This window comes from Cervus canadensis, chromosome 32 (genome assembly GCF_019320065.1).
Source record: "Cervus canadensis isolate Bull #8, Minnesota chromosome 32, ASM1932006v1, whole genome shotgun sequence".
Lineage (NCBI taxonomy): Eukaryota > Metazoa > Chordata > Mammalia > Artiodactyla > Cervidae > Cervus > Cervus canadensis.
Genome location: NC_057417.1, coordinates 27,022,917 through 27,033,708, shown reverse-complemented (window position 1 = coordinate 27,033,708; position 10,792 = coordinate 27,022,917). Strand labels below are relative to the sequence as shown.

The 10,792-nt window shown below is 60.0% G+C and overlaps 1 protein-coding gene across 2 annotated transcripts; it reads right to left on the bottom strand.

The window, feature by feature from the left end:
• Positions 1–288: 288 nt before the first annotated feature.
• LOC122433464 lies at positions 289–7,743 on the bottom strand. Of its 2 annotated transcripts, none has more exons than XR_006267102.1 (2): positions 7,573–7,743; positions 289–409 (listed from the first exon to the last, which is right to left on the bottom strand). XR_006267102.1 is itself a non-coding variant. In XM_043456450.1 (2 exons), exons 1-2 carry the CDS (start codon positions 7,663–7,665, stop codon positions 5,550–5,552), a joined length of 843 nt encoding a protein of 280 aa, XP_043312385.1. In that variant the 5' UTR covers positions 7,666–7,743; the 3' UTR covers positions 5,439–5,549. The 2 variants fall into 2 exon arrangements, 1 of the variants encoding a protein (XP_043312385.1); XM_043456450.1 differs by lacking the exon at positions 289–409 and adding an exon at positions 5,439–6,299.
• Between the last annotated feature and the right edge of the window lie 3,049 nt (positions 7,744–10,792).

The window sequence follows — 10,792 nt, the reverse complement described above, 5'->3', positions numbered from 1 at the left end:
TCTAAACACTGGTCCTCCCTCCTTCAAACCTTTGATAAATCCCCCATGAGCATGCGAGCTTCAGTAGTTGTGGCACATGGCAACAGTGAGGCCCATGGCCTCTAGGGACAGAGCCTGATGTTGATGTACTGACCTTGCTCACCTCCACCCTCTCCTCAGGCCTGGCTGTCACCCTCCGTGAAGCTCCAATGCAGACCCCCCGCCGTCCCCCCACCTCCATGCCCTTGAGAGCTCTTCACCCAGGCCTGCCTGACAAATTCCTGCCCCTTGCACCAGACTCGCCTCTTTAACACAGCATCCGCACGTCCCAGGTGGAGTCAGTCACGGCATCCAGGACACTCCTTCTGTCTCCCTCCCCCGGCCAGGACCACGCTTGGTTTTCGTCCATACCCCAGAGCCTGGCACAGACCTGGAACATGGCAGCCATCAGCCCATGTTCGCTGAACACTGAGAGGGTCGGGAGTTGGGGGGCGCTTGGGGAGACATGGAGCCACGAGATGCTTTGGAAAAAAGCTGGGTCTGGCGGCCCACAGCTCGTGTTTGAGCGCTATGATGACCTGTGGAGTCGCTGGCGGGTCTGCAGGCTGGGGGTGGGCGGTGGGGTGGGGTGGGGTGGGGCTGGAGCCAGCTTTCTTTGCCCCTTTGGATTCACGAGACCACTGAGGCCTGGCGAGGAGGAAGGGGCAGTCCTGAGGTCCCTTCTGCAGGGGTGCTCTGGGCGCTGGGTCCCCAGGGCAGCTTTGCCTGGGTGCTCCCCACCCTCCCAACACCTCCCCCTCAGGACTCCCCCTGCCAGTCAGGCACCTCCCCTGCTCCCGAGGCTGGGTTTTGATCACTTCCACTTCCTCTCCTTGTCCTCAGCCCTCCATCTACTCCAATTTGGCTCCACTCTACTGCAGCGTGGAGACCAGGGGCCTCTTCACTCATTAATCTCAGGGTCTGAACAGCGGGATATAATCTCCGCGCCCCCCCCCCCCCGCCCCCCCGCCAACTCCTGGTTTCCTTCATCCTCAGCATCTCTCCAGGAGCAGGCCTGGCCCCGCGCCACCCCCACCTCACAGCAGGCCCTGATGGACTGTCCTCAGGCACTCTGCTTCTCCACAGCCATATGCCTCCCCTGCTTAACCGGACAGCTCTCAAAGGCAGGGACTCAGTGAGTTTTCTCAGAACCTAGCGACAGGTCTGGCTCAGGAAAGGCTTGATAAATGGTTTAGCATGGAGTTCTTTGAAAAATGCCTTCTTCTCTGCTTTCCCCTTGCCCAGAGATGAGATACGATTTGAGGGGCACAAGAGCAGCCTCCTGAGGGGAAGGGGGGGTATATGATTGGATTTGGGGTGAAGGTGTTTACATTACCACTAGGGGAGGTCCTAGGATCTTCTGGGGGTGGGGAGTGGCTATGCGGGACCCGCACCTGGAATCGTCCTTCCTTTGGACAGCAAGTGTTATGGAGCGGATCACAAGGCGGCCCCCCACCCTGTGTCCTATGCTTCTCTTCTGCCCTGGGGTCCTCTCTTCCTTGGGGGGCTGTCCTGCCTCCAGCCTTCTGGTCCTGCAGCACATGAGCCTGGCTGCACAGTCTTGCCTGCAAACCGGCACAGCAGCCCCAGGCCCCTGGCAATGGTGCAGCTGGGAGAAGCCACCCGCTGGGGTCTGAGCTCTGAGCCCTGAGCCCTCACGCTCGGTTCCCATCTCCGCCCCCTGCACCTCCCGCCAGTGCCTAATCACTTCCATCTGCCCCTCTGACTCACGGGGCTCCAGCTGTCAAGGTTCTAAAAATTTCCAAATTCCTCCCCACCCTGTCCTTCCAGGCTGCTTCCCCAGCTCTGACCCCCTGGTGGCATCCCCGAATACCCACCCAGCTGCTCACTCTTGCCACACCCAGCAGGGCAGCGGGTGGCAGAGAGGGGCTCTATGAGGGGCTGAGCAGGAAGCATCTCTGGACCTCTCCCCCCTTTACCCGGGGAAGGTCCTGACAGCAGCAAAGAATATGGAAGTTGGGAAACCAGGGTCAAAGGAGGCATCAGGACAAACTGTCCATTTCACAGATAAGGTAAACTGAGGTCCAGAGCCAGTAGCAGAGCTGGGTGTAAATCCAGGCCTTGGGACCCTCCCTGCTCCAGGGTTCTCCTCCCTCTGCTGTCATTTTTCCTTTCCCCCTAGCTTTCCCTCTGGGCCTTGGGAAAGGAACTTCAGCCCTGGCCCCACCTTCCCCAGGGACCAGGGTTACTTGGTGACCAGGAAGGGCCTCTTCCCAGCTGGCTTGCTTCTCCTCCCTTCCCCCCAGGAGAGCTCCTGAAGAAGTGTTTGTACCTAAACAGTATTTCCAGGGTAACTTGCCTTCCAGGGGATGGGGGGGTGAGGAGGGTGGGGGAAGAACCGGTTCAGTGCTGACGGCCCCCACCCCCCATTACCCACAGCCCCTCTGGGTTTAGGAGACTTGGACCCTGGGAGACCATTTCACCGTTGATCTTGGATGGAGCCCCAGGATGACCGAGTGAAACACTCATTCCTTCGCTATAGGGCATCCTGCAAGGATGGGCAGAGTCCAGAAGTTCCTTAAGCCTAGGGAGGCAGAGGAATAACCCTGCAGTGACTAGTCCTGGGGCCCCCTCTTCCTTCTCCTGCTCCTCAGGGGATCCTCTCCCCGGCAGTCCCTGATTACACACCTGTGTATGCCCCCCGACTTCTAAGATGAAATCCTGCCCATGTGGCAGCCCTTAGCAGGCTGTGCGTGGCAGTGCCTGTCCCCTTCTGAAGCCCTGACCTTGCCCTTCCCCCTGCCATGCTCTTGGATGGCCCCTCTACTCCTCGCAGCCAGGCCTCTTTATCTGGCTTCCTACTCCTTCAAGCCCAGCTTGAGGGTCATGCCTCCTCCTCCAGGCAGGCTTCCTTGGGCTGCCAGAGAGAGCTGACCACTGCCTCACAGGCTAGCTCACACCTGGCCATGACCCACAGTAGCTCGGGTCTCCGTGGGTATGGTGAGCTGGTTCTCAGCCCTCCGACTGCAAAGCCAAGCCAAGGAGGGGTCCCTTTGCCTCGGCACAATGGCCTCAGAGCCCAAGCAGGGCCTGGAGGGCGAATCCTTCCCCACCTGGACTGCCCCCCCGCCCCCTTTGCGGAGATGTCCTCAGAGGGGCCCCAGACCTCGGGCTGTTCTGTCCTGGATTCACTGAGGTCCCGGATGGGCAGGGACGTGTCAGGGTGGTCAGAGCCAGGCAGGCCGGAGGACAGAGGTACAACCTAGGGCGCGTGGCCCCGGGATAGCTGTGGGGGAGGTTCGGAGGGCCGGGGCCCCTCTCCCATCTCGAAGCCCCTCTCCTCTGTCTGAGCCCCCTCCCCGCCCTGCCCCCTCCCTCTTATTAGATCTGGTCCTAACTGCACACTTCCCACCCCCGGGCCGAGCCAGCTTTGCCAGGCAGGTGGAACCCCAGCTGGCAGGGGGCAAGTCTCCGGGCACCCCGGGTCCTGGTGATGCAGCCTCTTCCCAGGGTCTGGCCTGGAGCGAGGCGCTTCCTTGGGAGACCTCGGGCCGCCCGCGCCGGTGGCATGCTGGGAATGCCGCCCCGCACTGACCGCCCCCTCCGCCGGGGGAGAGGCGCTCCGGCCGGTGGACTTTTAAGGACTGAACGGGGAGCAAGCTGCGTCCCTGGCCTGGCCGAGCTGTCCTCGGATCTGGCCCCGTCTTGGAGGGGCTTGGCCGGGTGCCCTGGTGGGGAGAGGTCTCGGCGCTCAGATCAGGAATGGACCGGGCTTGGAAGCCTGCCGGCTCTAGCTGGGCCTGTGTGCCTCCTTCATCCTCGCTTGGGCGGTGCTGAGGGCTGGGAACCGCTGCCCCTGACTAGCAGGGGCTCCGGGCCTGGTTTGGAGCTTCCACCTGAGCCGGGGCCTCTGAGTGCTTCTTAGGAGGCCTGGAGATGGGGAATAGGACAGTGCCTGTAGCCCCAGTTGCCATTTCCCAGTGCCGGGCCCTCTGTTTTTATCGTCACTCCCATTTCTTAGATGAGAGAATTGAGGCTCAGACACATCAAGTGTCCAATGCCTTCTGGCTGATCTATGGTGCAGCTGGGATTTAGACCCAGTCTTTGCTCTTTCAGTCTAGGGGGACAGAAGATGAAGCAGAGGAAGAGCAATATCCCCACACCCGTTTCTATGTCCCCTGTGATCTTTCCTTTTTCAGTGCAGTTTTGGGTGATTCCTCCCACCCTTGGGCTTGGCCCATAGATCCTGAGCCCCCACGCTGTGGCCCCTAGGCCCAGAGGCTGCGGCCAACATGATGTGATCCTTGGGGCCTTGCACCCGATCCCCGACAGGCCCAGTCTTTCCCCAGAGGCTGGGAATGGCCTCCCCTGCCCTCTTCCTTCCTGGGCTAGGATTGGGTCCCTGGTTCCCAGATGTGACCTTCAGGCCTTCCACTGCCCAGGCCTGCCCCATTGCACTCTGGAGTTTGACATCCAGCCTCCAGCCTCGTCCCAGGGCTCCAGGAGGGAGGACCATGTCTGGTCCCCCTGGGTCCCTGGTGCTACCTGGTGTAGGGAATCCTTGACCAGGAGCTCAGCTGGAGACTGGGGAGGGAACGGATGCCTGAGGAAGCCCCAAGGTGCTGGGGATTCCAGCTCCTGCTGGAGGGGGCCCTTCCCCCACCTCAGTGACCTGAGCCGTCCCTCCCAAGGCCAGCCAGCTCTCTCCCCGCCTCGCCACTCTGCTTTGTCTCAGCCGCTTCCTGGAGGACCCGCGCCTGGACTCACATCCGTTGTTTCCTGTGTCTTGGCCACGTTGTCACCTGGGGTTACCTGAGGCCAACGAGGGGAAAGAAGTCCGGTGGTTTTCAGGCCAACTGTGTGCTTGCCAGGAGTCTTTGCAAATGTTGCCTGCTGACTACCGGGACCCCCAGGGTAGGGGTTATGGCCTCTGGAAAACACAGCAACCCTCTGCCCCTCTCCCTTGCAAGCTGCGGGGTGGGGGGGGGCAGTGAAAACTCTGCCTCATCCTTCTCCGGGGCTCACTGGGGCTGTCCCCGAGCAGTCTTCATCCCTGACCTGGGGCTCAGAGACCCTGGGGGGCAGAGACTAGAGCTCAAGCTTTGGGTCAGACCCACTTGAATCTATCTCTTAGAGCCACCCTTACACGACTCCACCTTTCAGACCTTTCTTCAAAGTCACCTCGCCAGGAGCCCTCACCTCCCTGAGCGGTCCAGCCCAGCCTTCCTGCCCCGAGTCGGGAACTGTCTATATCTGTCCTTGGCACAGAGACTCCTCGAGGAACCAGGAAACCCTGAGGGTGGTTGGAGACCTAGCAACCTCCTTCATCTCTCTTCTCTGGGCAGCTATTGACCCCAATCCCACTCTCTCCTGTCACCGCTGAGAGAGAGATGAGACCGGGGAATACTGGTCTGATGGAGAAGGGGGAAGTACAACCCTGATCTGGGATGACGGCCTGATGAGAGCAAAGCCCTCTCCTAGGATGTGGGTCTCACCGTGTGTGTGTGTGTGTGTGTGTGTGTGTGTGTGTGTGTACAGCCTTGACTTGGGAGGTTTATTTTTAGGGACAATTAGTCTTCTGAAATGATAGTCTGAGGGTGGAGGTACGGTCCTAGAAGGGGGCACGGGGGAGGAAGACCTGAAGTCGACTCGGAGAGAGACAGGAGGCAGCTGAGTGTGTCTGCTCCTTGACCATCCAGGAGCAAGCTTTGGGTTCTCAGCCAGGCGTGGGATCCGGGCAGTGGGATGGAGTGGACCAGGCTCTGGGCTGGAGGAGTAGGTGTGGGGGTGGGTAGGGACTCATGGACAGATACAGGGGCTGGGGGTTGGGGTGAGCAGCCTCGCTTGCCCCGGACTCCTGGCTCTTCTTCATTCCCTGGACATGGAGCAGGTGGCGGCCTTCCTTGAATGTCCCCGCCCCAGCCCCGCCGTCTGGGTTCCAGACGTGGCCTCGGCTTATGGGGCCACGTTCCCTCCCTGGCCAGCTTGGCGGCCACTTCAGACACGCTCGTGCCTGGATGCCCCCTGCCTCGGCGAGGACAGAGAACACAGTCTGCCTCCCCCAGCCCCAGCCGCCCCCGCCCTGCTAATCCCGAGCACACAGGCCGAGCCAAGAATGTCTTGCATACTCTGGCGGGCAGGCTAGCCACGAAGCCTCCTGGAGGGGCATGAATCACGGCCCCTGCCTGCCAAGTGCTCACTTGGGACGTGTTCGAGGCTGGCCGTGCCCAGAGCTGATGGGGAAAAGGGAGGGAAGGAGAGCTGGCAGCTGAGGGCAGACAGAGCAGTTTTGAGGGGAGAGACGTCTGCTGGACCCATCCCTGGTGGCAACACAGAAATTATGTTATAGGATTTTAGGAGCCTGGAATCCTACAGGAGTGACTTCTCGGAATTCCACGGGTCTGAAATGCGAGACCCGTGGAATGTCACATTGCACCCCTCTGACAGCGCGCGGATGCCAAGGCCCTGTCCTGCAGGTGGGGCGCAGAGGCTCCAAGAGGGCAGAAGGCTCTGCTCCAGGTCACGTGTGGAGTCAAGCGTTGGGCTGGGCTGCACCCCGGCCCCCTGCCTTCAATCTGAGGCCCTTTCTAGTCCCATGGCAAGCAGTGTCTGTTCCAGCTCCTCTCCCAACACAACCCTCTGCTCCCGACTGATAGAGAGGAGAGAACATTGGGGACCTCCTTCTCCTCCAGCTCACTCCAAGCACACAAGTCATCCCTGCCTTATCCGCAACAACTCCCCTGCCCAGCTGGCCTTCCCATCCCTTCTGTCCCCATCACGAAAGGAGTCTGCCTGAGGCCCAACCTTGCTCCCACCGTCTGTACTTGCTCACTCCCTTGTCCCAAAACTGCCCACCGAGTGCTGGGCGTCCTCCGGCCAGAGACACCGAGCAATCACCCTGCTCTCCCGAGTCTGCAAATGCTCCCTAGCTCTTGGCACATCACCACACTTAGTTTCTCCCTCATCTTAAAAGGAAAGTCCCTCTGGGTGCCGCCCACCCTCACCTTCACCCCCCCCCTTTCGCCCCCCCCCCCGCCTTCGAGCTTTCTCCGTCAATCTGTCCATAGTCAAGTTTCTTTAGAGGGTTGTCTACACTTCCCATCCCCTCCATCCTCACTGCCCACCGTCTCCGGATCCCTCTCCAGATCCCTCTCCAGTCTTCTACAGATGGAGAGGGGGATGCCGAAGCTCTCATGGCTTAGTGCTACTGCTCCCAGCCCTGCTGACTGCCCTCAACTTCACCTGTCACAACCCCCTGCCCACGCTGGTCCTTCCTGTCTCCCCCAGTCCCTCCCTTGGGGCGCCTCCTTGTGCTGGTGATCAGCCCAGATCCCCTCCTCTGCTCACCATCCTCTTCCCCGGGCCGGCAGTCTGATTATCAAACACTGGGGTTGATGACTGTCCCCACTGTCCCTGGGTCAGATGGCCAGCTCCATCTCCCCAAGACTCCAGACCAGTACATCCAGAACCAAATTGACATACCCACCTGGGTGACCCACGGGCCCTCACACTCAGCTGTCCGGGGTCCCACCTGCCCTGCTCCTCCCCAGGGCTCCCTCCCCTTTCCATGAAGCTCCCCCCACCCCCACTTACCTGATTCTGGGTGGAGATGCGGGCATCACCTGAGACTCCTCCCTCTCCCTCATCTCCACCCCTGGTGCCAGGGATCGACCAAGGCCAAGCCATGCGATCCCATGACTTGGTTCTCCCCCTGCTGTAGTCGCCTTCGTTCTGAGCTCATCTTATCTGGCTCGGACTATTGCAACATCCACATCACTCATCTCTGGCCCTCCAGCTGGCCTTCCACGGGGAGCCAGAGGGCGCGTCTTCCCACGGAAACCTGCCCCTGCCCCCCAGGGCAACGCCCCTCCCTGGCTCCCCACGGCCCCCCCGCCCCGCAGGGCCCTCCGCGTCTCGGTCTTTGGCCACCCCTCCGGCCTGACCCAACACCCCCACCTTGTGTTCCATCTACCTCCAAAGACCCATCACCTCCAACGAGGCCGTACCGATTCTCCTTTCCAATCTCTTACCTCCCATTTCTTCCCTTTCTCAACAGACTGGCCAAGTTGAAAGTCCCCTCTGGGAGGTTTCCGATGGTCCGGCATCCACTCCACTCACCACACTGCACGCCATCCCCGCCTGGCTGTGTCCCCCGCTCCCGTGTGAACTCGGGGGCAGGGCTGCGTCCCATCCTTCTGGTCCCTCCACGGCCTGGACTAGCTAGCGGGTGTGCTCACTGCACACGTACTAAACGAACGAATGAATGAGCCCAGCAAGGCCTCAGTCCTCTCCTTGGGGACCCTGCTGATCTGTTGCAATCCGAGGCCCCAGTTGCCCTTGCGGCTGTGAGTTCTGAGCACTCAGGTCTGAGTTCTGAGCATTTTTGCCACGGGCTGATGGCTGGTGTTTGGAGATTTATTCTCCTCTGAGATTTCTAATCCCACCGGAGAGGGGCAGAGTGGGGTGGGTGCCTGGGAACCCCAAGGGCTGGCGGCAGTGAGAGGGAGGAGCAGGTGGGCTTATGCATGGGCTGGCACTTGGCTCTGACTCTGGGGGACCTTATCCTTGGAGGAGTTGGCTGGAGAGGGGGCAGGAGACCTGTCGCCCACCCTTTTCCAGACCTGCCCTGGAAGCCCAGGCTGAAAGACCAGTGGGTGGAGGAGCCAGTGGAGAACTGGAGTTTGTGCAACAGCCTTCAATATGTTTGCAATAACAGGGAAATGGAAAAAATGTTAATTTAATTTTGACAGTGCCCTGGGGATAGCGCTCATGGCTCAGAGCTCACTGACTGCCACCCTGTCCAGCCTTGCTCTGGAGGCTCCAGGGAGGGAACGTGGGCAGTGAAGGGTGAGACGGTCGGGACTCCCCGTCCCAGACTGTCCCCCTGCTCCTGGTCACTGTGTGGACCCCTCCCTCCATGAAACAGGCTCCTCAGGGTTCTGAGAGCCATGTGCCTTCAAGCCGAATGAAGCCGGCTCACCAGGGTAGGGGAGACCAGCTGCTCACTGCCTGTGCCTTCCAGGGGTGGGCCTGGGGCTCTAATAAAGACACCCAGCTGGGAAGGGCAAGCCTCTTCTGCCTTGAGCCTGCATCACCCAAACTCTGATGAGACCCGCGGGGAGGGTACAGTGAGGGCCAGGGTCTCAGGAGACCTGGCTCTGAGAGCCAGCTCAGCTCTTTAGCAGCCGTGTGACCTTCTCAGAGTCACCTCCTTTCTCTGAGCCTCCGGGTCCTCACTAGGAATGTGCTGGTGCCTGAGTGTCTGGCTGAAGGCAGGGCAGGGGACCTTTGGGTGGGACTACCAGGGGCTCTGACCCCCCTTTCCGGCACTTAGAGCATGAGGGTCCGGGATGCTCACCCCCAGATCTCAGGGCTGTTGATCTCCCTGCACGCTGATTTCTGTGTGTCTCTCCATGTGCCACCTTTGGAGGAGCGGGGGTGGGGGCAGCACCGGGGTCAGGAACACAGCCCCTCAGCTTCTTCTGGGGCTCTCGGGTGATGGGGGCTGAGTCACCCCTGGTTGCCGTGATAGCGATGTCACAGGTGCATTGATTTAGGATCTCCAGAAAGCAGACCTTGAGACAAGGTGTTGGCTGCAGGTCTTTTATTTGGGAGAAGGTCCCAGGAACCACAGGTAAGGTGGTGGGAGGACAGGCAGGGAAGGGAGAAAGGCCAGCATGAGCAGGCAGCCCAGGACTCCGTTCCCCCGGGGCCCCCTCTGAGGGCGCTGCCCGACTCGGTGTGCTGGGCGTGTTCTAACTGTATCCTGACAGGGATGGCCGTCGCCGGCCGCACAAGAGCTACTGGGTGCTAAAATGCGACCAGTGCAACTCAAGAAATGTATGTCCACCGGCTCAGATGGTAAAGCATCTGCCTGCAACACAGGAGACCCAGTTTCGATCCCTGCGTTGGGAAGATCCCCTGGAGAAGGGAACGGCAACCCACTCCAGTATTCTTGCCTGGAGAATCCCATGGAGACTGGCGGGCTACAGTCCATGGGGTCGCAAAGAGTTGGACACGACTGAGTGACTGAACGACAACTGTAGGGCATTCCTGGGGTGGCTGGGGTACTTACCTGCTCTTAGGGGGCATCAATCCCCTACAGCCCTTGGCAACACCCAGCCCAGCCAGTTTCCTGGTGTCAGAGAGCCCTCAGGCAAAGCAGGAAAAAGACAGAGGCAGTAGCTTGAAGCCATCTTCATACCAGAAACACACCAGCAGCATATAAACTCAGGTGGGCTGAGGGGTCTAGGTAGGGCGTCCACGGACACATCTCATGGGCAGATTGCTGACAACCCAGGATGCTGCAGCCTCTGACCCACCCCCTTCCTTTCAGCCTTGGGGCGTCTGCTGGGCAGGGGGGAGGGCAGGTCCTTTTCCTCTGGGATCTGCTCCATCTGAGGGGCCCTCATCAGGGCTGACGGGGTCCACTGCCGTGGCTGAGTCAAGTAAGGCAGCTTTCTGCCCCTCCCATGGCTGTATTCTCCCCAGGGTGACCCATAGACTATGTGCCCTGTGAGCCAGTTCTTAAAATCAGTCTCTCTCTGTTCTATTGGTCTTTTTTCTCTGAGGAACCCTGACCAATCCATTGCCTAAGTTCGTTTATTAAGCAAGCATCTCTGTGCTTTTTAAAATTAAAATTAAAAAAAATTTTTTTTGGCTGTGCTGGGTCTTCGTTGCTGTGCACGGGCTTTCCTCTAGTTGCGGTGAGTGGGGGCTACTTTCTAGTTTGTATGGTGCGTGAGCATCTCATTGTGGTGGCTTCTCTTGTTGCCGAGCACAGGCTCTAGGGTGCATGGGCTCCAGTAGTTGC

Excerpts from the sequence above, each read along its gene's own strand:
- LOC122433464 (XM_043456450.1), bottom strand. The coding sequence starts at position 7,665 with ATGGCTTGGCCTTGGTCGATCCCTGGCACCAGGGGTGGAGATGAGGGA. Across the intron at positions 6,300-7,572 it reads GCATCTCCACCCAGAATCAG|GGATGGGTCCAGCAGACGTC; the intron begins GTAAGTGGGGGT and ends TGTTGCCACCAG.